Below are 25,777 nucleotides of genomic sequence, written 5' to 3'. Positions count from 1 at the left end.
ATTTTGCTCTCACTAAGACGGAAAATTTAGCGAATGTATTATACACAAACGCGTGAAGACGACTCACTATTGATGAGATATTAAAACTCTTTGTCTAGCTGCTCGAGGTTTTTGTAGTGCACCCGTAAAGCTGCACTCTCTCTGTGTTATCCTGCAATTGGAGCAGGGCGTTTCTCTGTCGCAACGAACCTGGGATGTAGGTTTAGTATATATGTTTCGAACAACGTTGAACTGTGAATAGGATCTACTAATTTACCTTTCGACTACGGCATTGATCACACTGAAGTAAGGAACATATTAATTATCATCAGTTTACTAGTTTCGTTTATCGTGCTTAAGCTTACCGTTTTTCGAAGCCCTCCAGGGCCGTCCGGCCTCTCGGACGCCTCGGACATTGTGAGGAAAGTCGTATGGCGTCTAATTTCCTGAAAGAATCGGATTTTTAAACAATATGCCCAAAGTCCGATACTAAACACCGATCCGGGCCGTAAAGAGTAGGTGGTCGGGGGATGGATTAGAATTGGGTTATGCCGGATGCTAGAGAATCGAGGTGATTCCAGCAAAAAATGCAACATATAGGTTGGAAAAAACTGCGTTGATTGTTCCGCGGAAGCCGATTCCGAGCCGAAACGGGAAATCCTGTGGCTCAGGCTTCAAGCACGGACCAACTTCGAGGCTTGTGGCGTTAGTAGAGCCTCTCCGCGGCGCGCATTCTGCCTTTCAGACTCTCAAATCGATTTATATAAATTTGGCCAAGAATTCAAGAGCCTCTGATTGTATGGTACTATCCTCAATAGAGCCGAGTTTTGCTTACACATTTTATCCTAAAAACTTGGCTTAGCATATGCATGCGCATTGAATTACTAATTACTAGCTAACTTATATCTTCCTGCGACACACGAGCTTGATTACCCCAGAGGATCCAGAAATGGGCAAGGAGAAAAATCCACCTGAAGATGCGGCTCCAATAATTATTCCTCACAGTAGTTCTGATGAGCCTGACAAGCCCTCGACGAACAGCTATGTTGTAAGTACTTATATATTCTATGTAGCTATAGCGCTATGAAGCTTAGTTCGTGATTCCTGGGCTGATACTGGCTAACGTACTTGGGAATACTAGAGAGTGTTTAAATACAACGATACTATAGGATGGATTACAACCGCAATCGCAGTAGCCTGCATGATTGCTGCCGGGGTCTTGCTTCCGTTGATGAACCTTGTCTTTGGAAAATTTGTCAACATCTTCAACGACTTTATATCTGGTCGCAAAACACCAGAAGAATTTCGCTCTGCGATTAACAGCCATACGTAGGTGGGCCTGCTCCATGTATGGCGATAAACTTGGAATGGCTCAACACTGATCTCGCATAATTCTCTCTTAGTCTATACTTTGTTTACCTCTTTGTAGCGAAATTTGTTCTTGGATACGTCTGGACGGTGAGCAGTATTTATGGCCTTTATTATTTCTGTTTAGGGCCAGCTTCGTACTAATTAATTGCGTATACTTTATATATAATTAGACTTTAATTTCTATCAACGCCATTCGTATATCCCGCTCCCTTCGTCTCCATTTCCTCAAACAGACACTTCGCCAGGAAGTCGGATTTTTCGATTCCTCAGCGCCAGGCTCTATTTCCAGTAATATTAATACAGGTGTCAACCTTGTCAACCAAGGAATATCCGAAAAGTTTGGACTTACTGTGCAAGCAACCACAACCTTTTTCGCAGCCTTTGTAGTTGCTTTTGTGGCGCAATGGAAACTTACGCTCATCGTATCGTGTATCGTACCAACGATCCTGATAGTTATTACGATATGTGTAACGATCGATTCTGGTATCGAGAAAGAGCTAATAGCAACATGGGCAACCGCCGATAAGTTGGCAGAAGAGGTTTTTTCGAGTATTAGGAACGTACATGCGTTCTGGGCATATCCGAAATTATCACGGAAGTTTAAACATATTGTTGATGGAATTAGGGCTCTAGGCAGAAAGAAGCCGCCAATTCATGCTGTGATGTTTTGCATACAGTTCTTTTGCATATATGCTGGATATGGGCTCGCTTTTTGGCAGGGAATTCGAATGTATCACCGGGGTGAGATTCAGGATCCCGGTGATATTGTGACGTAAGTCTATCATTTTGTCCTGATTACTGGTACCGACTTGGGATTCTAATATGGATATTTGGATTAGGGTGATTCTTGCTGTACTTCTTGCTGCGCAAGGATTAACACAGGTTGCACCCCAGATTCTCGTGGTTTCGAAGGCCACCGCCGCAGCCGGCGAACTATTCAAAACTATCGATCGGAAGTCTAAAATCGATTCCCTATCTATAGAAGGTGTTAAGCCGTCCGAATGCCACGGGGATATCGTTTTCAACGATGTGGACTTCGCCTACCCTTCAAGGCCGAATGTTCAAGTTCTGTCCAAACTCAGTCTTGAATTTCCGCGAAATAAGACGACTGCAATTGTTGGACCTAGCGGCTCGGGAAAAAGTACTATCGTGGGTCTACTGGAAAGATGGGTTACTTCTCTCAGCGGTACGATAACGCTTGATGGAAATAAAATTGAAGATCTTAATATAAATTGGCTGAGAACGAATATACGGCTTGTGCAACAGGTGTGGTATAATTGAAGATACTTATTTTTAGAGATTTACTGACACGTACTATATTAGGAACCGGTGCTATTCAATGGTACAATCTTCGAAAATATAGCATATGGCTTGTCGGGAACACCTGAAGCTAGACTTCCCGACGACCAAAAATTTAAGCTCGTGGAAGAGGCATGCAAAGCGGCCTACGCGCATGAATTTATTGAGAAACTGCCAAAAGTAGGACCCTTGCATATTTTAAGAGTCTTCAAGGTACTAAAATGGTCATACGAAAACAGGGCTACTTTACACAGATTGGTGAACGCGGGGCTATGATTTCCGGCGGGCAAAAACAACGGTTGGCAATTGCAAGGAGTATCATTTCGAACCCAAAGGTGCTTCTTTTGGATGAAGCGACAAGTGCATTGGATCCGAATTCAGAACATATTGTTCAAAAAGCCCTTAACAATGTCGCAACAGGACGGACCACTGTTGTAATCGCTCATAGGTTATCAACTATTCGAGATGCGGACAACATTATCGTAATGTCCAAAGGGACTGTAGTGGAGCAAGGCACACATAGTACACTAATCGCAAGCGGTGGCGCATACTCTCGACTAGTACTTGCACAAAACATTAGCAAAAATAAAGAGGATCAAGGGCTAGAGCCCAGTAATAGACTGGAACTCGGGAGAGGCCTAGATACTGCTACAAAAATCCCTTCAAAAACCGGTCACCAAGCAAAGGATCTTGGAGCAACTACTCACAAGAACGTGAACTACAATCTTTTCAAATGTTTATTCATCATCGTTGGCGAGCAAAGAAAATTGTGGTTCTCGTTCACTATTATTTCCCTTGCAGCAATTATAGCAGGTATGGAAATTGTCCAAAATATTCAACATCGATTTATAAATTTGTAGAGGTTTCTTAGCTAATAATATTTAGGCGGTACATACCCAGCCCTTGCGGTTCTTTTCTCTCGCATTCTTGACGTCTTCGCTCTGACAGGTGACGCCATGCTAAAGCGAGGGGACTTCTTCTCATTGATGTTCTTCGTCATGGGTTTGGGAAATTTAGTAGCCTACTATGTTCTTGGCTGGATGTCCGCTACTATCGCCCAGGAAGTCATGAATTCATATCGCTCCGAAGTTTTCAATAACACTATCCGACAAGAAATGTCGTTTTTTGATGATCCCGATAATACAACTGGCGCCTTGGTCTCTCGTCTGTCAACAGAGCCGACATGTCTACAGGATTTACTGTCTGCCAATATTGCACTAATACTTACTATTACTGTTAATATTGTCTCGAGTTGTATTCTAGCTATTGTTTATGGCTGGAAACTCGGATTGGTATTGACATTTGGCGCTCTGCCACTCCTTGTTGCTTCTGGATATGTCCGCATTCGCCTCGAGTATAAACTGGACGAAGACACAGCTTCAAGGTTTGCTAACAGCGCGGGTATCGCGACCGAAGCTGTCCTCGCCATCCGAACCGTTTCATCGCTAGCAATTGAGGACGATATTCTAGCAAAATACGAGAAGAGTTTAAGATCAATCGCGAGAATTTCCGTTAGAAGTCTCGTACAAACCATGTTCTGGTATTCGTTAAGTCAATCTATTTCATTCTTGGCTATGGCGTTAGGATTTTGGTACGGAGGACGCCTGATATCTTATGAGGAATATACTTCACAGCAATTTTATACCGTTTTTATTGCTATTATCTTCTCAGGTGAAGCTGGAGCTTCTCTATTCACCTACACTTCGAGTATTACTCAAGCACAAGGAGCAGCAAACTATGTTTTCAACCTTCGAAGACAAGTTTCAAACGACATGAAAGACGAGTATCCCCCAAGGGATAAGGAAAATACGGGCGGCCCGGCAGAAGTCGAATTCAAAGAACTGGAGTTCTCTTACCCACGTCGGCCTGAGATCAAAGTCCTTAAAGAGATCTCCCAGAAAATACATGCTGGTCAGTTCGTAGCTTTTGTTGGTGCATCAGGATGCGGTAAAACGACGATGATCAACCTTCTCGAGCGATTCTACGAACCTAGCAGCGGCATACTCTACCTCGGCGGCCTAGATTCCAGTTCGATACATCTCGGGGAGTATCGACGACACATAGCGCTTGTCCAGCAAGAGCCGGTTTTATATCAGGGCTCGCTCCGTGAGAATATATCACTTGGAGTCGAAGATTCAATGAATGGGGATGTCACCGTTACTGATGAGCAAATCATCGAAGCATGTCGACAAGCAAACATAGACACATTTATAGGCACTCTTCCCGAAGGTCTTTCTACACAATGCGGATCTCAAGGTCTCCAATTCTCGGGCGGACAACGTCAACGTATCGCAATTGCTCGAGCGTTGATTCGTCAACCACGGCTATTGCTCCTGGATGAAGCAACATCTAGTCTTGACACGGAATCCGAAAAAGTCGTGCAAGAAGCGCTAGATTCTGTGGCAAAGAGTGAGAGTAGCGAAGGGAGAAATAGAACGACGGTGGCGGTTGCACATCGACTCTCTACTATCAAAAACGCGGATATGGTTTGTGTGTTCTCCCAAGGCCGGATTATCGAGGTTGGAACGCACGATCAACTAGCTGAAGAACAAGGCATATATTATCAAATGTGTCTTGGCCAGTCATTAGATTCGTAGGTTTATGAAATCGATGCTCCCTTATCTAATCTAGATGCTCTGTAATATAATTTTTTATAAGTACTTATTAGTACCTAATTCCAAGTCTCCGCTCCACATAAGATCTAAAAATACAACTGAGATATAGTGCCAACTTGAGGGTCTGGGGATAAAAGTTATACATATATGCATATACATTGCTTCTTTGAATTTTTCTCAAAAGCAGTTTGCAATATTTCCACGTTACTATTATCATTTACAAGGGAATATTTAACTACGGTTTCATTGCTTAATTGGTTTTATCATTTTCGTCATCACCACAATCTCCATCAAAATTAATGTTCGGAACTCGCTTCACCAGTGTACTAATAGATGACGTAGGGGATGGGCCGGTCTTTAAACTCCTCTCCAAGATCGAAATCACAGTCCGAACGGTCATCTTCGCCGTCATATATATATATTTGTCATCCTCATCATCTTTTTCTGTCCAGCAATTAATTTTGTCCCAAAGAAATCAAACAATGATTCTCTATTGGGTTTATATAAATTTAGGTTATGTATTAGGATCACCTTCATATTAAACTTGCTAGTTTGATTTTACGGAGAGCGATGGTATACCATCATATGAACATGGTAAGGTATTATATTCGCTGACCCCGCAATGGTGTTATATATAAGCTCCTATGAAATCGAAACGCTAGTATCAGAAACGTGAGAAGAAAGGTAACAATAGGAGTAGCTATCACCCAGTTAAGCTATGGCACTACCATGGCCATTGAACTCTGAATTAATATTCAGAATTTCCAATTGACAATAGTGAGTCTTCCCGGAGCTGGACTAATTAATATTAGAATACGTCCCTGTCCCCAAAGAAAAATACTACAAACTGACAGGTCATCTGGAAGAACCTCAACATGAGGTAATTTCCTAGTTTTACGAGATCTGTTCTATATATATATCTAGCGCTAATGCATGTACATACTGTCTCCAAGCCTGCCAATGACGCCACACCTAGCCCATTTTAAGGCCAGGGTCGCAATCGGAAGTGAATTCTGATGTATATCTTTTGCAATATTTCACATAGTATTTATTAGACGATTGCTTTACAATACAAAATAGGTCAGCTTGTGTTAACGTTATTACGTATATTACCCGACTTAAAGCGGAGGCTTCAAGAATAAATCGATAATGATGCTTTGCGCGCGTAAGACATTATATATTATCTACGCATGGAACCATGTAACACCCTTGCTTTGTTGTATTTTCTCAGCTCTTAAGTTTCGTGATATATATAGTTTTATCGAGAGGGAGCTGAGCTAAAAAAGGAAGGGGAAACCCGTCGAACTCGGGACTCGAGTTGACTAACTAGATTTTGGAGCGCTAGTAGTTCTACTTTAACCCCAGCCGGACAAGTTATGCAGGTGGTCGTGGGGTAGCCGTGGTTTAGATATCAGAATCCAGGTAGACTAGCACTAGTTTTTGGACAGTATTCATGAAATGCCTGCCGATAAAATTCAACTTTTCGTACAGTATTGTTTCGCAAGTGGTGAGCGTTTTCTATCACGGTCTGACTGTCTGCACCCCGGTCCGCTGCGCCCTCTTTTTCAGTTATCCATTTTTGTTCTTTCCCTTGTTCTCTTAGTAGGCATAGGTCTCCGGTTCGGTAGCCGTGTTTAGTTGGAAGGTTTATGTATAAAAGGACACCAAATACGCCGGTGCTCACCTAATAATTTTTATATCCATAGGCAGCGATCATACACTCTTACATATACCATTCAGTTTCCGATTTTCTCGTGAATACTATATCTTCTCGTCATGTCAAAGCCAACAGACCCTTATGGAGACCATGGCGGTTGGAAAAGCGGTGGTAAGACATAAAAACCAGTAACCCACATCGCCCAGAATTGGAAAGAAGGAAATATTTAACCGTTGATGATATCTTTATAAAATATCTACAGAAACCGGCGCTAAGATTGGACAAATCGCGCGAAACCTCTGGGACTCGTTCACAGACTGGGAACGCAAGAAGGAAAATTTCCCAAGAAGCTTAACCCAACGCCTGTGGCAGGAGTACCCCGGTTGGAACATTGCAGTATTCCACCACCCGTTTACTGAGTACTATTTTGTTAACGGAGCCCACCATCACATTGAATTGAAAGGTGGACCTTTCGACTTAACTTTTGGCTATGAGGTTTGGGTATTTGAGAGTGGGTATTTGTGTAGGTGGGGCCCCGGTGGTTGGAAGAATTGGGCTTGTTTAGGTTATCTTTACAGTCCCGGTACGGAGAGTCGGGTTATTTTCACGAACGAATATGGAAACGCGAAGGCAGGTTAGTTCTCTTAATCCCTCCCTAGGCCTACTAGCTGGAGTTTTTTTTTCTTCAGTTCAAATTTTTGATCTGTGAGTCGCTGAACCTTTCGAATTCTTGGTGGTCGAAATAGTCTGGAACGAAATTATGGATGAGAAAGTGCACATGAATAAACCTCTCTTGCAGAGGCGATGTGACGAAAATTCCCGGAGATTCAGAAACCCATATTGGGACTCTCACGAGTGGGCTAACTACGAGACCCACAGTGGTGACCTTCCCGAAAGACATGACGAGAAACGGAGACCGTGGTGGAATGATATTCCTGTACTACGAGAAAGGGTTGATGCCAAGTTTGAGGAAAAGGTTGACGATGAAAATGACGAAGTCGTTTCCTAGCTGGGGGTCGGTACTAAGAATCAAATCTACCTAGGTACCTACTTAAGTAGCTAGTATAAAATGAAACACTTTATTTGTGTTGTTTCTCTAAAACACATATCATCCCCTGGCAATTCCTGAGCACAAGTTGTGTAGTGCCGAGACTGTGGCAATTCAACCAAGAATGACTACTTCAACCCCCCCATCTCCACCGTTCCTACGTCTTCCTCTGGAGCTTCAAAGCGAGATAGTATCCTATCTCCCATTCGCAGACCAACTTTCTATCTCATTAACATGCTCTGACCTTAGTGCATGCCTCACCAGTCCCCAAAATCTCAAATCTAGATACTCTTCCTGTCCTTTCGATGAGCTCAGCTTTAAAGGCCTATATATATACCCACCGGACAATACAGTTCCGGGAGTCAAGACGCATCTCCTTCTTCAATCATTTGGTGATCTGAATCCTTTAGCCGTCCATCCTGAATTATTTTGCACCGTGCAATCCGGCGAAATTAGAGAATATCTCTACTTAAAGGGCTATTCTTACTTTGAGAAACCCAAAAGCGTTGAAGGAGCGAGGTTGGAAGGGTATACCTGGGATGAAGAAAACGCACTGACTACGGATTTTTATGATTCGGGAAGGTTTGCAGACCTGGATTTTGAAACAATATGGGACCCTAAATCAGAGGAACCAGAGGGAGGCAAGAAAACGAGATGGATTATGCACCCCCACCCGGAAAAGAGGCCTGGTGCTGTTCTCTATAACGGGGTTATTGATATCTCGAATTCACCATTTCTTGACGAACCTTGCTTCTTATATGCAACTTGTGGGATTGGAGAAAACGCAAAAGAAGAGGAACTTGAGACTGAATTTGTTCAGGTAACCCTTCTGGACGAGCCTCTAAAGAACAATAACTCTCAGGGAGAAACCCGACCCCAATACCACGAGAATAGCCAAATCAAATCCGTCATCAAAGCAACGAAAGATCTCACGGTCAGACAGTTGCTTGAACGAGTGGTTGGATCTCTATACGAGGGAATCTTGGCAGTTACGGGTCCATCCGATGAGGTATTGAATATGAAAGTAGATCCTCTTTATTATGATGAATACGGCTGCCATTGGGAGATTGGCGCTGCAGCACTTAAGTCTTCCATTGCAGAGCTACAGGATATGGTTTGGGTGCGGGTGTGTGGTGGCGAGTGGACCGAATACGCGATACTTCCTAGGGGATTAGTAGAGGAAGTTAAAGGTATTTATTCCACAGAGGGCACTGAAAATCCGCCTTAAGGCAGCTTTTGGGTAATTAAGGTCTCTTAAATTTGAAGGCGATTCTAAGAAACCCTTCAAAACACACTACGATAACTTCATATTCTCGCAACTAGAATTGGAAAAAATGCAAAGTATTCATTGTAATTCTTGAGGGGCACATGGTAAAGTTGTTTCATTGACCTTTACTATAAAATCCTATATATATTCCCTTATATATATCAACTTCCTATGTACTAGACTTGATGGACCCAATATTACTCGTTTACTCGTCCTTAGTCCCCACAACCACTCCCTCAACCGAATCCCCAATAGGAACCAACTCCGGCAACCCACCATTCGAACTATTAAACTTCCTAACAGTCAAAGTATTCAACGGTAGCACCGAAAACAAATAAAGATCATAATGATCCTCAGCATCAGCAGCATAAACACCCGCAACCGCAAGCTTCGATCCAGGAGCCAATGGAACACGATCAACTTTTCCCTTAGCAACCGGATCCTCCCATCCGTGCTGTGTCCAGCGAGAGTGAACCAATCTATTATAATTATCAACCCAGAAGATACATTGATACAGTTTATTCAACGGGTCAATGGCAGTAATGGGTGTGCGGAAGGGGACTTTGTCGAATGTCTTGAAATGGCCCCAGATCCAGTTTTTGTCGTCTTCGGTGTAGTACAAGACTTCACGGATCGTTCCGCTGACGTCTTGGTAGTAGCCTCGAATGTTGGGGTCATGGCTGTTGTGGTCGATGAAGGCAATGGATGTTCCGAGGAGAGGACGGTGCTGGTCGTATGGGAGGAGAGTACCGTAGGTCCAGCCTGAGGTTGGGGTGTATTGGAGTTCTTGGAGACGGTTGAGTTTATCTGCGGTCTCTTGGTAGTAGACTCTATAGATATACGGTATTAAACTATATATATATATGGTCGGGGGTAGTATTAAGGGTTAAGGCCAACATACCTCAAGTGAACATCATTACCGTCACTATCCTTCTCATTGGTCTTATATCCAGTAACACCGAGATTACTGTATACAGCAGTAGTAACGGGTCGCCCGTCGATAAGAACAGGCTTTGGCTCTGATCCCTCTGCGGTCGTTCCCTCCCAGACAACCTCAATAAGTTGATATCTAGTCACATCATCCGCCGAAGGACTGAGATAGAACAGACGAATATTGCCATCACTGGTCTGGAAAGCTGCCAATGGAGTACGAATTACCGGTCGGTACTTCGCATCAATTGGGACTGCAGTGAGGGCGAAAACGTCGTTCCATTGCTTTGTTGCAATGTCGTAGTGGCGGGTGGCAATCTCGCCGGATTCTAGTTGGTAGAAGACTTTCTACCAGGCATTATCATATTATAATTAGTCTTCATATAGTCCAAAAGGATATTGTATATCTAAGGGGGCACTAACGACCCAAGAGATATCCCAAGCGGAAACAGCAGCTAGGTTTCCTTGGTAGAGAAGTTCGCTGCTGAACGGAAGCTCGAGGTTCCCTCCGACTTCTTGGGCGATAGCTTCGCCGTTTTTAACTGATCAAATTGCGTATCTGTCAGTATGTATAAAACTTCCACGGAATAGAAATAGAGAGCCCGATTGAAGAGGGAGCAATCTTGCTTGATAGACATACAAATCTCAAAGTCGGTTTCGGTGAGAGAAAACATTTTGATAACTTAAAATCAAAATTAATGGCAAAGAGATTATATATGGTTTATAGAGGATTATATATAAGATACTCTGGTATGAAGCGCACTGTTGATTGTGATGGTATAGAATAGTAAACTTGAACTATGGTGGACATGATGCTGCATATTTATAGACCGAAATCACTCCCTTGATGCCTGAATAACATCGATATCGCGCGAAATAACAATATCTACCCCGCTTTCGAAACCAATTCAAACGCAATATCGATCCAAATGTCGAATATCGCAGAAGCAAAACCAAGAAGCTGACAATAAACCATAGAAATCCAACGTGAATTCCACAGAAATCTCGTCGTAAGTCCTGTTGAGAAGCAGGAGAGCATATGCATGCCAAAACTAGCGGCAAGGCCCTAGCTGTCCAGCCGCTCTTTCTTATATATTTATACTCGCCGGCCGGTAACAGTATACATTTATACAATTGGCACAATATAGCTGTAAGCATGTAGGTAAAACTAGGCCAGTAAGCACTTGAACGCCATTTCGGTTAGTAACGGTTTTTGGCTGATAAAATTGTCGAATCTTTTGCAAGGATGTTTTCTGGGCTTTCCTCACCAAGGCTGGTATCCCGAATGCGATTGTATACTATTCGACAGGGCGCGAATGAGCGAATTCTATTCATTTGCATGTAATATTAATATAATAGTCGCTAGACAGTATAGCAAGCTTTGAGCACTGGACCGTATATAGTACGTACTAGGCCTATTAGAAACATTAGCTTGCAAAGGAGCTCATGATAATATGATATCACGTTAATTGCATTAATTGAACTAGATTCGAAAGCCAGTACTTGATTAGTCAGTATCGCATTGATGCAAGTAAATTATAGAAATTCAGACAAGTCCGTTAGAGAGTGCAGGATATTTAATCTCCGACCCGTGATATGGATCATATCGTGTTTTATATCAGTCCCGTGGTATTGGTCTTAAACATAACGTAACGTGTTGCATACTCTAACATAGTCAATTGCAACCTGTATTAGGTCAGCCTAAGCCAGGACCGGTCTGCGGCGGGAGTAATAACCGTAATTAAGGATAGTCGAGAGCGCGATAGTACTAGTACTAAGACTTGTAGCCGTCTTTAAATCTAAGCTGGTTGGTGACTTATAAATGTCACAAATACGTATAATCCCTAGATCTATGAATCCAACCCCGCCTTTCGACTCTTCGGATTTACAGCATGAACAAACTAACACAGTTTGCATATTCTTGCGATCCTGAATTTGAATTAACTATGATCTGAAGTTAGTTTTGCGGTATTTGGATATCGAGTCCCGCCATGTAATGTTGCATTTCGACCAACTGTGCAAAGGGGGAAGTCAGCCTCGAATCTGCCTAGTGAGATGCCACCTTATCAGTTCTGATCATGATCTTCTATAAAATACACAATCTCCATAAATTCGAGTCATCATCAATATATATATTACCTTCAAAGCAAAGAGGATAAATCTGTAGCTATCTATTTCCGGTAATTAGACTTGATCTCGAATAGCTGCCAGGTAGCTAGAGTTCGGCGTATATATAGAAAAAGCTAGAACGATGACGACCTCAAGCTCACCGCAGCTCCCACCCCTCCTCCGCCTTCCTCCCGAACTTCAACTCGAAATCCTAATCTTCCTCCCCCGCTTCGACCAAATAATAGCCACCCAAGTTTGCACCACTTTCCGTCATCTCCTCTCCACCAGACTAATCACCCAAACCCACTACCCGGCCGTCTCCCTCTCCGGCAGACGTAGTGTTCCCGATCCATCTTCTTCTTCTTCTCCTGAAACCCTCCACTCCGCTTTCCCACGCACCCATTTCCTACTCGAAGAGAGTACTTCGGGCGACAACGGAGTTTTGATATTCACCGCCAAAGGTGGCAAAGTTGAGAATTACATCTATATACATGGAGATGAACATACCGAACAAGAAGGAGAATTATGGGACGAAGATGTTGAGGAGTTGGATAGTGAGATAAAACTTGCATTGATAAAAGAGAGGGGTCGTGCTGCTATTAACCCTAAAACCGACGTGGACGGTGAAATTGAATCCACGGAATCGACCATATCAACATCTACACTAGTTGATCAAAAGGATCAAATTCCCGGTCCAGGCGACCCACTAGACATCGACTACGAAGGATGGGACTCCCCCACGGTTGTATTCTTCGCGGAAAACAAATTCGTCACAAGATTCACAGGAGGGAGGAACCTAACAAACTCCTCATCACTCGATCAACCGTTCATCTGTCCGTTTACAGCGGTTCCAACTGTACCGGACGAAAATGAGGAAATGAAATTTAAGTTCGAATTGGATCTTTACAAGGACGAATTGCTGGAAGGCCCCAAAGCACCGCATACCACAAAATGGGAGGAAGGGTTGGCGTTTAAACGGGATGCGAGTGTTAGGGATTGGATTACGAAGCTGATTGAAAGGATTTATGTTCAGGCTGTGGAGGAAGGAGTAACAATGGAAGAGAAGGTTTGGGCGACTGTTCAGGTGGCGAGGCTTAGGAGCCAGGATGCTTGGATTATTACGACTGTGTTATTGAGGGTTTCGGTCGAAGCGAGGAAGGAGATGGTCTGGGTACGAAGGAAGAATGGTCATTTCTTACTGGTTAAGAAGGAAATGTGGGATAAAAGGGCCGGGTGGGATTTTGATAGTAAGAAAGAGAAGAAGAATGAAGACAAGGAAGGAAAGGGTAAAGACGAAGAGGATGGTAGGAGGATATCATACTGCTGATATCCCAATTAGAAGATATAAATATCGAGAAACGGAAATGATAAATTTTGGCTGGAACGGTTAAAAATGTCGTCTAGCCGATAATCTATGACAGTTATATTATCTGTCTCGTATCTTTCCATCTAAAATATCTCTTCATCATAAGAAATCCAAGAGGCTGTCCTATTCTCCTCTCTCTCTTTTCCATGAATTCCCTGTAATTTGTTCATGGATAGTCCCTCGATAACTTTCACCTCTAACCTATCCCGTTTAACGAACTACTTTCACGTAGAACATTAAAAAATAAACCATCCATCCATCTTATGTAGCATGCTTAACCGTCCCAAACGGCTGCGCCCTAACTTTCGTCCAATTAATCTCCGCATCCATCTTCTCGTCAACCAACCCACAAACTAGCACATTATCCCCTCTAATCAGATACAATCCGTGCTCCACGATCTCACTAGGTGTATTTTCTACATCGGTATCTAACGTCTGAAAGATGCGTTCGCGGGTATTCTGGAGGATTAGATTTGTGGTTTGGTCGTGACCGAGGAGAGTTCCCTAAACAAAATGGGAATATTTAATATGTTAAACATTGAAGGCTTGTGATATCGAGAGAGCAAACCTACGATGAGAGTTCTGCCGTCGGAGGTTATGACTGTGACGGTTTCTATGAGACAGAAGAAGACAGTTAACAAAGTCTCCTCTAAAGGTATTCGGGGAGCGTAGAGGTATCTTACTGTCGATATAGGCTGTTAACTGGGACATCGTGGACTCTCGATGGGGGGAGGGAGGGGTAAGGAGGGGTGGACGAGAATGGCGTGAACTTCAAAAGGAACCCGCTGAAAACCGCGACAGGTTCGTGTAACAGCCCTCCAGCTGGTATAACAAAATAAAAGAAAAAATGAAAAATGAAATAAATATAAAAAAATGAACAAAAAAAACACCAGCAGCCCTTTTGTTGAAGAAGATAGTAAAGAAAGATGGATATGGATAGCCGTGGCACGTGATTTAATATCTAGAGGTTATGATCGTGGAGGTCGTTAAGGTCATGAAATGAGGTTGAAAGTGAGTGTGGAGTGGGTGAAAGTTGAGGTTGCATTGGAAGTTCTGGGCTGCTTTGCTTTGTGTTTTTGTGCGGCTTAAAACTGGCAGCAGCGGCAACAGCAGCTCTCCCCTGTCACTTTGGGACTTGGTTCGAGTTTAAACCTCCAAGCTGGCTACTTCTCCTGGCTGCATCACTGCAACATCCCACCGCTTTCCACACCCACCCCGACCATAATCCATACGCCCACGCGAGACAATTCGATTCGCTTTCCGATATATCTATCCTCTTTACAATCTCTTCTAGTCATTCTAGATAGACGGACGCTGGACACGCGCGAACGATAGGAGAGAGAGAGAGAGAGCGAGCGAAAAAAATATATCCACAATGCGGTCGATATCAGTCGTCACGACAGCATTACTGTCGCTCGCCTCCTTCGTCGCAGCACATAACATCCAATTGATGGGTCATTCGCGAGAATGTTTTCACGAGAATCTACATCGAGACGATAAAATGACCGTCACTTTCCAAGTCGGTGATCGGGAGTTTGGTGGTGCTGGCAATTTGGATATTGATTTCTGGGTTTGTTCTCCCTTTTATCGCATATACCTCCTATTCTTTCCCTCATTCCCCTCCCTCTTCGCCGTCTATTATGACCTCTGCGAGTTAGTTTTATACCTTACTAACAAGTTTGATAATAATAATAATTATAGATCCAAGATCCCTCCGGAAACCTCAAAATTAACGAACTCCACACCTCCATGGGCGACCACTCCTTCACCGCCCACGAAGATGGAAAATACACCTATTGTTTCTCAAACGAAGGCTCATCCGTCTCCTCCAAGGAAGTCTCCTTCAACGTTCACGGTGTAGTCTACGTCGCCGAAGAAGACCATCCATCCGACCCTCTCGAAAAGGAAGTCCGACTCCTAGCCGAGAACCTAAACGCCGTCAAGGACGAGCAGGAATACATCGTTTTGAGAGAAAGAGTCCACAGGAATACCGCCGAAAGTACAAACGATAGGGTTAAGTGGTGGAGTATCTGTCAGTTGTTTGTTTTGGTTGGGAACTGTATCTTCCAGGTTTTCTATCTCAAGAGGTTCTTTGAGATTAAGAGGGTCGTTTAAAGGAGATAAAGAGAGAGGGAGGTATAAAGGGTATATCTGGTAGTGGAAGACCAGGGCTGGTGAATCATTTGTTGTATATTTTACGGTTTGAGAAAGATATAGGATATTGGTTCCATCTCATACTTTCTGAACGGGTCGACGTATTATTGTTTGGCCTGCTAGTACTACCACCTGCCTAGCTTTGTGACATCAATTTACACATTTAATCATAAAAGCAGCATAGGATGACCGCCTCTTTTATTATAAAAGTCTTTTCTTATAATTAAAAGAAAAAACAAGTGATACATCTCTTGGAGAGCCCTACGGAAAGGGTAGGCTTCGAAAGAACACAAGGAAGCCCGGTCATAGCCATTCAGTATTTGCTTACCTAGCAGCATTCAATGCCGCTAGAACCCTCCAGCCTCTCGCTTTCGAGCATCATATACGTAATTTACATACAAATGCTTTTCGAACCCAAGATAAGACTACCATGACGTCGTATTAAAGTACATGATCAGATGGTAAAGGAAAAGGTACAAGGTCAAGTTTGACAAAAAAAAAAAACGTTAAAGGTAAAACGATTAGAGGACCCGCTATCCCGCATGCTAATATGTGTAATAAGAAAAAGTGTGTGGCTGCATAAAGAACTCTTCAGGTTTTCTTGTGGAAGTTTTGCTGGTAAGAGACGTTAGGATGGCCAGAGATGTTTTGATGAGGCGAATGACCTTGGAGAGCGGAGCCACGGTGATTGTAACCACGATGCCCGCCACGGCCACGATACTCAGACCCACCACGGTTCTCATGCCCTCGGTAACCTGAGCCATGGTGCTCGGAACCATAATGGCCTCCGGAAGGACTATGGCTAGAAGAGCCATGGCCGGGATTGTTACCATTACCGTGACGAGAGGAACCGTGGTAAGAACTATTACCATGACCAGAAGCGCCGTGTTGAGAAGAACCGTGACCAGAAGAGCCGGGGCGAGAAGAACCATACGAAGAAGAACCGTGATGTCCAGAGGAGCCACCATGTCGAGAACCGTGGCGGTCGGGATCAGGGAAACGCTGGGCAACCTAAGCCGGAGCGTTTTTGATTCCTTGAGACATTCCCTTCTCGTCAAATGCATCAATCAATGGCTTAAGGGGCTCAAGATCGCGAGGATCAAGGAGCGAAAACTCCTGCAAAACTATGTAAGCAAAGACCCGAAAAAGGGAGTAGGAAAGAGAAGCCGGCAAACTTACCCTCGAGAACATGATGAAGTGGGCAAAGAACGAGTTTAGATGTGCCTCCATGCTCAAATGGACAATGTTGACGAAATGAGTATGGTAGATGTGCGCAAAAACGCGGAACATCTGTTTGAAGATGGCTTGACAGCTGGGGAAGAAGGTGGGTGGGAAACCGGCCTCCTTGCCAACCCAGGTCTGGCCACCCTGGGCAGCGTGAGGAGCCCCAATGATCTGGGTCTGACCACCAGTATTGATGGAATTAGGTGGACGAGTTGGGAAGACTGTCTCATCGGTGAGACGATTGTTGATCCATGTCAAAACATATTCAATGTACGTAGCAGCAGGAAGTGGGCGAGGTTGGCGATCGGTACCCAACCAATAGTAATCAGTACTAATAAACGTTAATCTTACACTTCAGATAAAAAAGGTAGCTGAGGACGGACCAGATACTTACCCAGGGCCAGCTGACATCGTTTTGCAATGAACGCAGAACTCAAGCGTAGTAGTGTAGAAGAGTTTAATATACTCGTAAAACTCGAACGCTGGATGGTCAATTAGCCTTCAGGATTCAAACACCCGTGGATCCATAATCAGCGACGGCGACTTACTATTGAGGGCGATCCATTCACCTTGATCGACGTGTTTTGGCAAGACTACAATGGTCTTGAAGTTACCCTTTAGGAGGTGAGAGTTGACATAGGGTTTGCAAATGAACAACGGACGAGCGACTCCTTGAGTGACAGGTCGGTTGACAACCGAGCTTGAACTTGAGCTTGGAGTTCCGTTTCCGCCCCCGCTGCCAAACGAACCACTGGATCCGGGCATGTTTGGCAAAGGTGGAGCCTTACTCCCCTTGCGTTTTCCATCCGGATTAAACTTGCGACTGTTATAAAAAAAAATGTAAGTAATTACATCAGAGAGATGATGATGACTATAAGAAGAATAAGGAAACAGAAAAGCTCAATCCAAGTCGAAATGAAAACGGACATGAAATAAAGCACATTTCGAAAGCCAGGGCGATGAAAATCATCATTGCCATTCTCTCCTTGTCTCTCCATGACAGGCAATACTCTTTTAGGGGACAGAGCGATGAGTATAGGATGGATGAAAGGAATTGTGATGGGTGAAATAGTGACGAAGTGAACCTGAGGGTAGTGAGTTGAAGAGGGATTGGAGCTTTCAAGGTCCTTAAAACAGTTGAAGCAGGAGTATACTCAGCCTAGTTATATCGGACACTCTTAAGAAAGAAAGCTTGACAACATGCGAAGAGAGTGTCTTGATACTAGGCCAACAAAGTAAATCAAATCAACCGCAAACTTGCAGCGGACATACCCAATGCTATTGAGGAAGCTCATCGTGAAGAACTAGGGAGATACAAGCTCCAGGGTCCAAATAGTATTTATGGGTGTTAAAAAATCCACCTAGCGGGTAGAATACGAAATGTCCAGAGTCCAGAGTCCAGAAGCCGGAATCCAAAAAGGGTCCAGAAGAAAGCTACCAAGGGAGGATATCAGACGAATCAACCAGGGAGTCCTATCCGAAATAGCCTGCTATGCTTGTCGGCCGGTTCGACCGGTACGTGAGATAATGATAGAAAAGGGGCGAGGTAATTGAGGTGAGGGGTATGGCGTGGTGATACGCGTCGATGGTTGGTGAATGGAGGTGAGGTAGGTGGTGGAGATTCGGGAGGTTTGGTGGGCGTCGACGGTGGTGGAGAGTTGGTTTGGTGTTGAAGACGTTCTGCAGGCAGCTAGCAGGGTCCTTCCAATTGGCAGCAGCTGAATGTTAACACCAGAATGCCCCTAAGACTTAAAACTGGTAATAGCTTCCTGTGCTCCAAGTTGCTTTCGAGCTGTTTGTTAGCTGACTAATTGCTATAAAGAAGTCTGAATAGTATCCGCAAGTGCCACTGTTACTGCTACACAGCATACCAGAGCATTGTAACATTTTGCTATAGGGCAGTTTGGGAACAACAGACCTGTGATACAGATTGGACAGCGAGCAAGCTAGCTATAAGGGTATATCCACGTTAGGCTAGCCGTTATACCCGTAGTCGTCCGAATGACTTTGATGTTGAAAGCTACCTGTGATAGTAATCGTATTGTGTAAATGAGCTATTTGTGACAGATCGATGGTAGGTTTAGAGTAGTAGTCTTGGTGGCCCCTTTCTTGTTCTCCTCTGCTCCGACTAGCTGCCAGGCAAATGTGTTTAACCGCGATATCAACTGGACGACTGCCTGCGTTGCACTCTTGGTCTTGGCGTTCTGTCGCCAAACATTGAACGTCTCGGACTTCCAATCTCGACAAGGAACACCATCTCGACATCTCTCGATCACTTCAACCACCTACATCTCACAACCCCTATCCGTTCGTTTGCTGGTTTCCAGCACTTTTGCTACTTGTCACAATGTCTTCGCCACTTTCCGGTACGCGTATATTATCTTTAAACCAGTCAATTCGCTCCAAACTAATCCCTGTCCGCATCTCTAGATATGTCGGACCCTCCACCACCCCGTAGGCGTGCGGTAGCCTCAGACGACGATGACGATGACGATGCTCGATCTATCTCTCCCGCTCCCAAGGCTACAGAAAACAACCTTGAAAACATGTTCGATGACGATGAAGATGAACCTGTTCCTAAATCTCGTTCGCGACGACAGGCATCACACAAGAACACTGACGACGAGGACGACCTGAAAGATGATGAGGATGATCTAGATGCCGATTTGTTCGGTGGTGGGAGTGATTTGGACATGGATGATGCTGGGCCTTCGAGGAAGTACGTCAATTCTCTAGAGCTATACGACAACCCCAGCAATCACTAACCAAACACCTAGGGACCGAACACTGGACGACTCGGAGTTGGATTCAGGCGATGACTCAGGTAATGAGTCGCGTCGACGCCGTAGAGACAACCAGTACGACCACTTTGTTGAAGAGGAACGCGACGAAACATCTTACGAAGTTGATATCGGTCTGCACAAGCTTCCTCAATCAACCGACGACGAGGTCTACCTCCTCAAAATCCCCCAATTCATCTCACTAGCCCCTCAAGTCTTCAAACCAGAGACCTTTCAGGCGCCTAAACTACCTCCCGATGCCGCCATAACACCTTACACCTTCGCTACAACCGCCATTCGATGGCGTCACAGCCCCTACGACTCTTCAAAGCTCGAGTCCAACAGCAGAATAATACAATGGTCAGATGGGACTTTCTCGTTACAAATTGGCAGTTCAAGGGAAGGCCTGTACGATTTGCCTACGACTCCTTTAATCCCTCCACCGGACAAAGAGTACAATCCTACACACGACAGCTTCACATTCTTAGCCGAGCCATTGGCAAATTCAAGATTGGTCCGATTCTTCGCGCACGCTACTCAGACTATGGGTGTTGTCTCGGCAAGTAATAATCTTATTACCGATGACATCAAACAAATGGTTGCCGCGCGGTACCAAGCTTCGCAAAAGAGGCGAACGGACGATGGCATGAAACAAGTCGAACTCTCCTATAAGATAGAGGATCCAGAGAAAGCACGACGTGATGCCGAGGCTCTAGAGAGGGAGGTTGAGAGAAATAGGAAAAGGATTGAAGCACGAAAGATCAAGGAGGCCGAAGCAGGGGTCGGAGGACCCAGAAAGGTTAGAAGGGGCGCCGGTGGTATGGGTATGGATGATCTGGAAGAGGATGAGGAAGACGGAAGGTCCTATAGCAGGAAGAAGAGCGGCGGCTATTCGAAACGAGATAAGGATGACTATTACGATGACGATGATGACGGTTTTATCGAGCAAGACCCTGATAGTGACGAAGAAGAAGAGGAAGTTAGCGAGTCAGAGGAGGAAGAAGAATATCGGAGCAGTAAAAAGAAGGATAAGAAGAAAGGAAAGAAGAAGAAGGAAAAGAGGCGACAAAGGGAGGAAGAAGAAGACGACGAAGACGAAGAGCCGGAGGCAGAGTTCACTGACGATGAGGATGATAAGCCACAAAGGGCCAAGTCTCCCGGTAAACCGAAGGCAAGATCCGCCTCAGAAGTGGGCGATGATGAAGACGCAGATGGCGAGTTATCAAGAGCCCCGGATCGGAAGAAGAGAAAGGTCATCATCGATGACAGTGACGACGACGAATAGGTATATTGACAAGCATGAATCTATATATTACTTGCACCCTTTTTTTCTAGTCCACACGAGGACTTGTATTATTAGCTAAATTAGTGCCTACACCTCAATAATCACGGAAGCTTCATCGTTTATCCAGGGTAGCGTGCATGCTTTCTTCCCAATACGAATACATGAAACGTACATTTCAATTCAATGACACAACGTTTCAAAACCCAGGTAGACCTATGGTTGAAATGCCCACGGCTTTAAAGCTTTGTCTAAAAATAAATAGATTTTGGGTCCGCGATAAGGATCCCACTCGTGCACGTGGGCTTCATGTGCCCTCCTGTTAATGAAAATCCACAGAGCACCATGCATGCATCCGCTAAAGGTACAAGCAGAATTGGAGGGGCTTGTATTGCCAGATATATTTCTAGGGGACTAGTGCTATAACTGTTGCAATATTGGACCAAATATTATTACCCTAGAAAATCATCAATCTTGTTTCTTTCGTGAAATACCCCCGATTGTATCATGCTCCACGCTTCGATAGCTATGGTGATGCATCTCCAGGATCGATTATTTTACGTAAGTCGCTCTTGGGTGTGATCTGCGTTGGCCAGGGTACTCTGGTGTGGTATTTTAGTCCCCAACACAAAACCCAAAAGAGTCAACTATGAACCGCTGCGCCGCGAGTACATAACGTTTCGGCCAGTGGCAGCTACAGGTAGAATGCATGGCGCATTAATCATACATTAATAAAGGACCAGGATACCTGAATATTTATTCTATGTCGGATAAATCTTCGAACGCTTATGCATATATGTAAGTATATAGCTTATGTATAGACACATAGGATGGATCTCAAAATTTCAAACTTAACCAACCTATCGATCAAATGCAATATATTATCGATCATTCGCGTGGCTTAACTATGAGCATGCATATGAAGCCACGCGGACTGAGGAGAGATACAACAAAGAAATTCGCCAAACCGTTAGACTCAAGTCCTCCAAAGATTCATATAACCTCTTTCCCTCTGGAGCTCCTCGAAAAGATATCTCTTTACGTCGGCAAAACAAACCCTCACTATTCTTGGAATTTCTGCCTCGCAAATGAATATTTATACAGAAGAATCGGTCCATCCAATAATTTCCTTTGGTACAAAATCGTCGGTCGTTTCGAGATCCCCAAATCCACCAAATTCATAAAGTACCACAAAGATTTCCACTATGCAACTCTCACTAGACGAAAATCCACGTGGCCGGACCCTAAGTGCTGTGGATGTGAGGCTTCAGGGCAGGAACTGGAGACTATACAAAACTGGAGTCAGTTTAAAAACTTAATATATCTCCTGTTTTGTCAGAAGTGTTTAAATAAGTATTACGTTCGTAAGTTGATTCCCCGATCCCAGATCTTAAATTCGGGATACAGGACTGACTAGTTTGGTACCACAGCCCGATCATACATATCAGACCTTCGCGACATAGTCCCAGTCGCTCACGATTTCTTCAGCGGCAGCGGTTCAGCAATCAACTCTACCTACCATGTGTACTGGAATCGTCGATCAGAGCGCGTTAGCAAAGAGTTTTACATTTATGTTAAAAACGTCTTCAACATCGATGACTCCGATCCGGACCGCATCCTCACGGAAGGTGAAAAAAAGGAACTGGAACAAAAATTCAGCATTTTTAGGCCATCTTTTATCCCAGCCGAACATCATCGACACGGTCATGACCGTTCTTATCTCGAAAAAATAATCGAGATCTACCGTCAAGAATATACTTCCTTCCATTTCTTGTGTACCCCGGAGTACTTCGAAGAACTGTGGAATGATTATGATAAAGCCTTGAAAAGGTTTAGACGTAATCAAGTTCGTATCCCTATCACAGAACCTGGAGGAGGAAAACCAGAAGGGATTCGCGACCCACGTTGCGCATTTTATCATTTCCGGTTCTATTTTCATCGAAAGTATCGATACTCCTCGGAGAATGACTATGAAGCCCAACTAGATAACTACGAAGGGCAAAAGGCAATTATCTCAAAGCACAGGTATTGCCAACATGTTTTAGTCGGCTTATTTGGACCAGGAGATGGGATAGCATGGAGGGCGAGTCGGGTTCAACGGCCAGAGTTTTTATGGGCCTTGTTTGATGAATGGCATAAAGGTTCATTCGGATTGGGTCATTGGCTCCCTGATAGGCTAGTGGCGAAGTGTCCCTATTGCTATAGTTTTTTTCAGGGATCTGTCAGCGGGGGTACAAGCACAAGGGGCCTTTGGAGGACGCAACCGAAAAACCTGTTAGACCATATTATAGACGATCACGGGGATATGATTCGTTAATTCTATTACACTATGGAACCAATCGATTTCTGCATAACTAAACATTGCTGGGTTCTTATTCTATAGCTACAAAATCCTTCCCTACAAAGTCAACATCCTCCCAAGTTTATACAATTCCAAACAAACAGGACCATATACCAAAAGAGCCATAACTTGTCCGAAGGACCAATCAGGAGCCTCACTTTTATCTTCGGATTTCTGCAAAATATCTCCTTGATATTGTTGTAACCGAAATATAGCCCACATGCTAATACCCGCCAAAACCGGGTTAACAACCATAAGTGAAAATCGCACGAAGTTTGGCAACGTTTTCGAAAGTATTCCAATCGCAGGGGAAATCGATGTTGCTCTTGTTATTTTATCTAGAACCTTTGACTCCTCGTATTCTCGACGAGTTAAGAATACTCTTACCAATCCAGCGAGTGTGAATATCGTCACCCAAACCCAACTTGCAACTCCAACCCTTGTGAATAACAGCTGTTCCTGAATCGTGATTCCCTTAACTCCGTCTAGACATAATTCTTGAATTCTACTCCATTCACCTGTTGTTATTATACTTTTGGAACCCTCTCCTATCTTACTTGGTGAAAACGTTTCCAACATACGACTCAAAAAGGGGTACCCTGATAGAAGCCAACAGAACGACAACGCTTGAAAGCGAAATATCTCTGACTCCGATGGTTTTAGAATTTTTTGGGAGTCCATATCTGAAGAAAAAGGTTCCGGGTTTGCTAGACCACCATCTCGATACCCAACTTCGTTTGGCAAGAAGCATAAGTGTAATAACGGCAACAACATGAGTGTCGAAACCGCCCATGTGATCTCCATAGACGGGAATTCCATCCCACTAGCATTGAGCCCAAAGTCAACTCTGACGAGAAAGACAATGCTTGCGATTTGAGTTGAGACGCAAAGCCAGACGATGCACAGGTATAGCGACCCGATGCACTTTCCGATCTGGCGTTCAATTTTGTTGTTTAGGAGGCTTCGGAGGGAGTATCTCGAAGTTTCCCAGTATATGGACAAGGCGATAATTGATAACAAGCTGAGTGAGTTATTGACTATGTAACTGGTTACCACCTACTCAAATTTTAAGTTAGAAAGAAAAGCAGAATACAGATATAATTTTAGATAGAATTATAAGTTTAACCATGCAATCTCAAAGATCAGCCTTGGTTTTGAACTTACTCCTGGTCCCGCGATATCCCCGTTATTCGATCCCCACAAGGCATTACATACCTCGGAGCGACAAACTTGCAGTTGGTTCCGGTTCACGATTTCTTCTCCGTGAGTAAAATTCCTTAATTTGAGAATATAGCCTTCAAAGCTCATCCTCTGGCTCAGCTTAGAGCAACTGATGATATTCGAAGCCCCCTTCATAGATCTTATCAGTAACTGTAGAGTCCCCTGTGAGATTTATGGTAGATATTCGAGAAGCTGATGGATTAAATCGCATTTTCTTAGCTCTATCAGGGATAAACATGAGTAGATATAACACCACTATTTAAACTTGTGTGTCAAACTAAACATTTTAATTAAGACCGAGCTCGAGTGCAATGCATCACAGTAAAGACCGAGTAAAATGCATGATGGATTGTCTCGTACCCATAGTATACGAGACAACATGACGGAAGGTGAACAGGATACAGCTGCCTGATACAGTATACCATTAATCGGCCTCTGCGAGCCGGCGAGGCTGAGTCGTCATCGTCTTGGGGCCAGACCGGCTTTTCCAATGCCGATGACGGCGCTCACCCATATTTTAGGATTTGTTGAATCTTTATTCCCTATCTCTGATTGCCAGTCTTAGGGTTTGTGACACTGGCCGCATTTCATGCGATATAATTCCTTTCCTTCTTTGTAGCTTCCTCTCTTTTTTTAAAAAAAAACCGCGGAGAACTCGTGATCATAGGAAACTTAAACTGGCGGCTATAGGTTAAGAAACAAAAATTATAACAATTGGCCTCAAAATTGAGGAGTATAGATATAAGAAAATATGCATAAGATCTTAAGAAGTGACCGGGCCCGAAACCTCGTTTCTTGTGCTACAATACCAACATGTACGCGTATATGTGGGGCTGCCCTTCACGGTTTATATGCATATATGATAATATCACAAGGGTATTTCCAACCGTAATTGGTTAACCGGTTAGCCAGTTTAATTAAACTAGGCCTTTTTGGGCCGTGAGGGCATAGGGGAAAAGATATAAGTCAGAGATGCATTTCGCATTCGATATATCAGAATCTGACTTAGATAAGACCCGTTCGAAACTACAGCACTGCTTAGTCTTAAAGAGGACCTTTAATATAGATTCGGCAGCAGATTTCGGAAGCAGGCTGACCACATTAGTCAATACAAAGTTAACGGTTAACCAGGTC

The 25,777-nt window shown here is 44.0% G+C and overlaps 11 protein-coding genes across 11 annotated transcripts; 7 read left to right on the top strand and 4 right to left on the bottom strand.

Annotated features, from left to right (window-relative positions):
* Nucleotides 1-928: 928 nt before the first annotated feature.
* Nucleotides 929-5,246, top strand: AOL_s00173g158 (uncharacterized protein; the record flags this gene model as incomplete). The annotated part of the gene is made up of 8 exons (XM_011127900.1): nucleotides 929-1,027; nucleotides 1,121-1,308; nucleotides 1,383-1,437; nucleotides 1,521-2,122; nucleotides 2,190-2,616; nucleotides 2,674-2,829; nucleotides 2,889-3,462; nucleotides 3,535-5,246. The coding sequence occupies 8 exons, from the start codon at nucleotides 929-931 to the stop codon at nucleotides 5,244-5,246; spliced, it is 3,813 nt and encodes a 1,270-aa protein (XP_011126202.1).
* A 1,794-nt stretch (nucleotides 5,247-7,040) lies between these two features.
* Nucleotides 7,041-7,930, top strand: AOL_s00173g157 (uncharacterized protein; the record flags this gene model as incomplete). The annotated part of the gene is made up of 3 exons (XM_011127899.1): nucleotides 7,041-7,092; nucleotides 7,184-7,555; nucleotides 7,668-7,930. 3 exons carry the CDS (start codon nucleotides 7,041-7,043, stop codon nucleotides 7,928-7,930), a joined length of 687 nt encoding a protein of 228 aa, XP_011126201.1.
* A 163-nt stretch (nucleotides 7,931-8,093) lies between these two features.
* Nucleotides 8,094-9,197, top strand: AOL_s00173g156 (uncharacterized protein; the record flags this gene model as incomplete). The annotated part of the gene is made up of 1 exon (XM_011127898.1): nucleotides 8,094-9,197. One exon carries the CDS (start codon nucleotides 8,094-8,096, stop codon nucleotides 9,195-9,197), a length of 1,104 nt encoding a protein of 367 aa, XP_011126200.1.
* A 244-nt stretch (nucleotides 9,198-9,441) lies between these two features.
* AOL_s00173g155 (uncharacterized protein) lies at nucleotides 9,442-10,840 on the bottom strand (the record flags this gene model as incomplete). Its single annotated transcript, XM_011127897.1, has 4 exons — nucleotides 9,442-10,066; nucleotides 10,138-10,514; nucleotides 10,590-10,708; nucleotides 10,807-10,840. 4 exons carry the CDS (start codon nucleotides 10,838-10,840, stop codon nucleotides 9,442-9,444), a joined length of 1,155 nt encoding a protein of 384 aa, XP_011126199.1.
* Nucleotides 10,841-12,417: 1,577 nt separating this feature from the next.
* On the top strand, nucleotides 12,418-13,602 carry AOL_s00173g154 (uncharacterized protein; the record flags this gene model as incomplete). Its single annotated transcript, XM_011127896.1, has 1 exon — nucleotides 12,418-13,602. The coding sequence occupies one exon, from the start codon at nucleotides 12,418-12,420 to the stop codon at nucleotides 13,600-13,602; it is 1,185 nt and encodes a 394-aa protein (XP_011126198.1).
* A 300-nt stretch (nucleotides 13,603-13,902) lies between these two features.
* On the bottom strand, nucleotides 13,903-14,352 carry AOL_s00173g153 (uncharacterized protein; the record flags this gene model as incomplete). Its single annotated transcript, XM_011127895.1, has 3 exons — nucleotides 13,903-14,145; nucleotides 14,214-14,254; nucleotides 14,325-14,352. The coding sequence occupies 3 exons, from the start codon at nucleotides 14,350-14,352 to the stop codon at nucleotides 13,903-13,905; spliced, it is 312 nt and encodes a 103-aa protein (XP_011126197.1).
* A 664-nt stretch (nucleotides 14,353-15,016) lies between these two features.
* AOL_s00173g152 (uncharacterized protein) lies at nucleotides 15,017-15,756 on the top strand (the record flags this gene model as incomplete). The annotated part of the gene is made up of 2 exons (XM_011127894.1): nucleotides 15,017-15,211; nucleotides 15,343-15,756. 2 exons carry the CDS (start codon nucleotides 15,017-15,019, stop codon nucleotides 15,754-15,756), a joined length of 609 nt encoding a protein of 202 aa, XP_011126196.1.
* A 630-nt stretch (nucleotides 15,757-16,386) lies between these two features.
* On the bottom strand, nucleotides 16,387-18,314 carry AOL_s00173g151 (uncharacterized protein; the record flags this gene model as incomplete). The annotated part of the gene is made up of 5 exons (XM_011127893.1): nucleotides 16,387-16,806; nucleotides 16,975-17,350; nucleotides 17,414-17,501; nucleotides 17,568-17,842; nucleotides 18,292-18,314. 5 exons carry the CDS (start codon nucleotides 18,312-18,314, stop codon nucleotides 16,387-16,389), a joined length of 1,182 nt encoding a protein of 393 aa, XP_011126195.1.
* A 1,052-nt stretch (nucleotides 18,315-19,366) lies between these two features.
* On the top strand, nucleotides 19,367-21,084 carry AOL_s00173g150 (uncharacterized protein; the record flags this gene model as incomplete). Its single annotated transcript, XM_011127892.1, has 3 exons — nucleotides 19,367-19,385; nucleotides 19,450-19,738; nucleotides 19,797-21,084. The coding sequence occupies 3 exons, from the start codon at nucleotides 19,367-19,369 to the stop codon at nucleotides 21,082-21,084; spliced, it is 1,596 nt and encodes a 531-aa protein (XP_011126194.1).
* Nucleotides 21,085-21,988: 904 nt separating this feature from the next.
* On the top strand, nucleotides 21,989-23,398 carry AOL_s00173g149 (uncharacterized protein; the record flags this gene model as incomplete). The annotated part of the gene is made up of 2 exons (XM_011127891.1): nucleotides 21,989-22,445; nucleotides 22,512-23,398. 2 exons carry the CDS (start codon nucleotides 21,989-21,991, stop codon nucleotides 23,396-23,398), a joined length of 1,344 nt encoding a protein of 447 aa, XP_011126193.1.
* Nucleotides 23,399-23,479: 81 nt separating this feature from the next.
* On the bottom strand, nucleotides 23,480-24,730 carry AOL_s00173g148 (uncharacterized protein; the record flags this gene model as incomplete). The annotated part of the gene is made up of 2 exons (XM_011127890.1): nucleotides 23,480-24,478; nucleotides 24,638-24,730. The coding sequence occupies 2 exons, from the start codon at nucleotides 24,728-24,730 to the stop codon at nucleotides 23,480-23,482; spliced, it is 1,092 nt and encodes a 363-aa protein (XP_011126192.1).
* Nucleotides 24,731-25,777: the final 1,047 nt, after the last annotated feature.

The sequence above is a fragment of the Orbilia oligospora genome (assembly GCF_000225545.1).
Source record: "Orbilia oligospora ATCC 24927 unplaced genomic scaffold scaffold00173, whole genome shotgun sequence".
Taxonomy (NCBI): Eukaryota; Fungi; Ascomycota; class Orbiliomycetes; order Orbiliales; family Orbiliaceae; genus Orbilia; species Orbilia oligospora.
The sequence above is the reverse complement of the archived record's forward strand: the minus strand, read 5'-3'. Positions and strand labels throughout refer to the sequence as shown.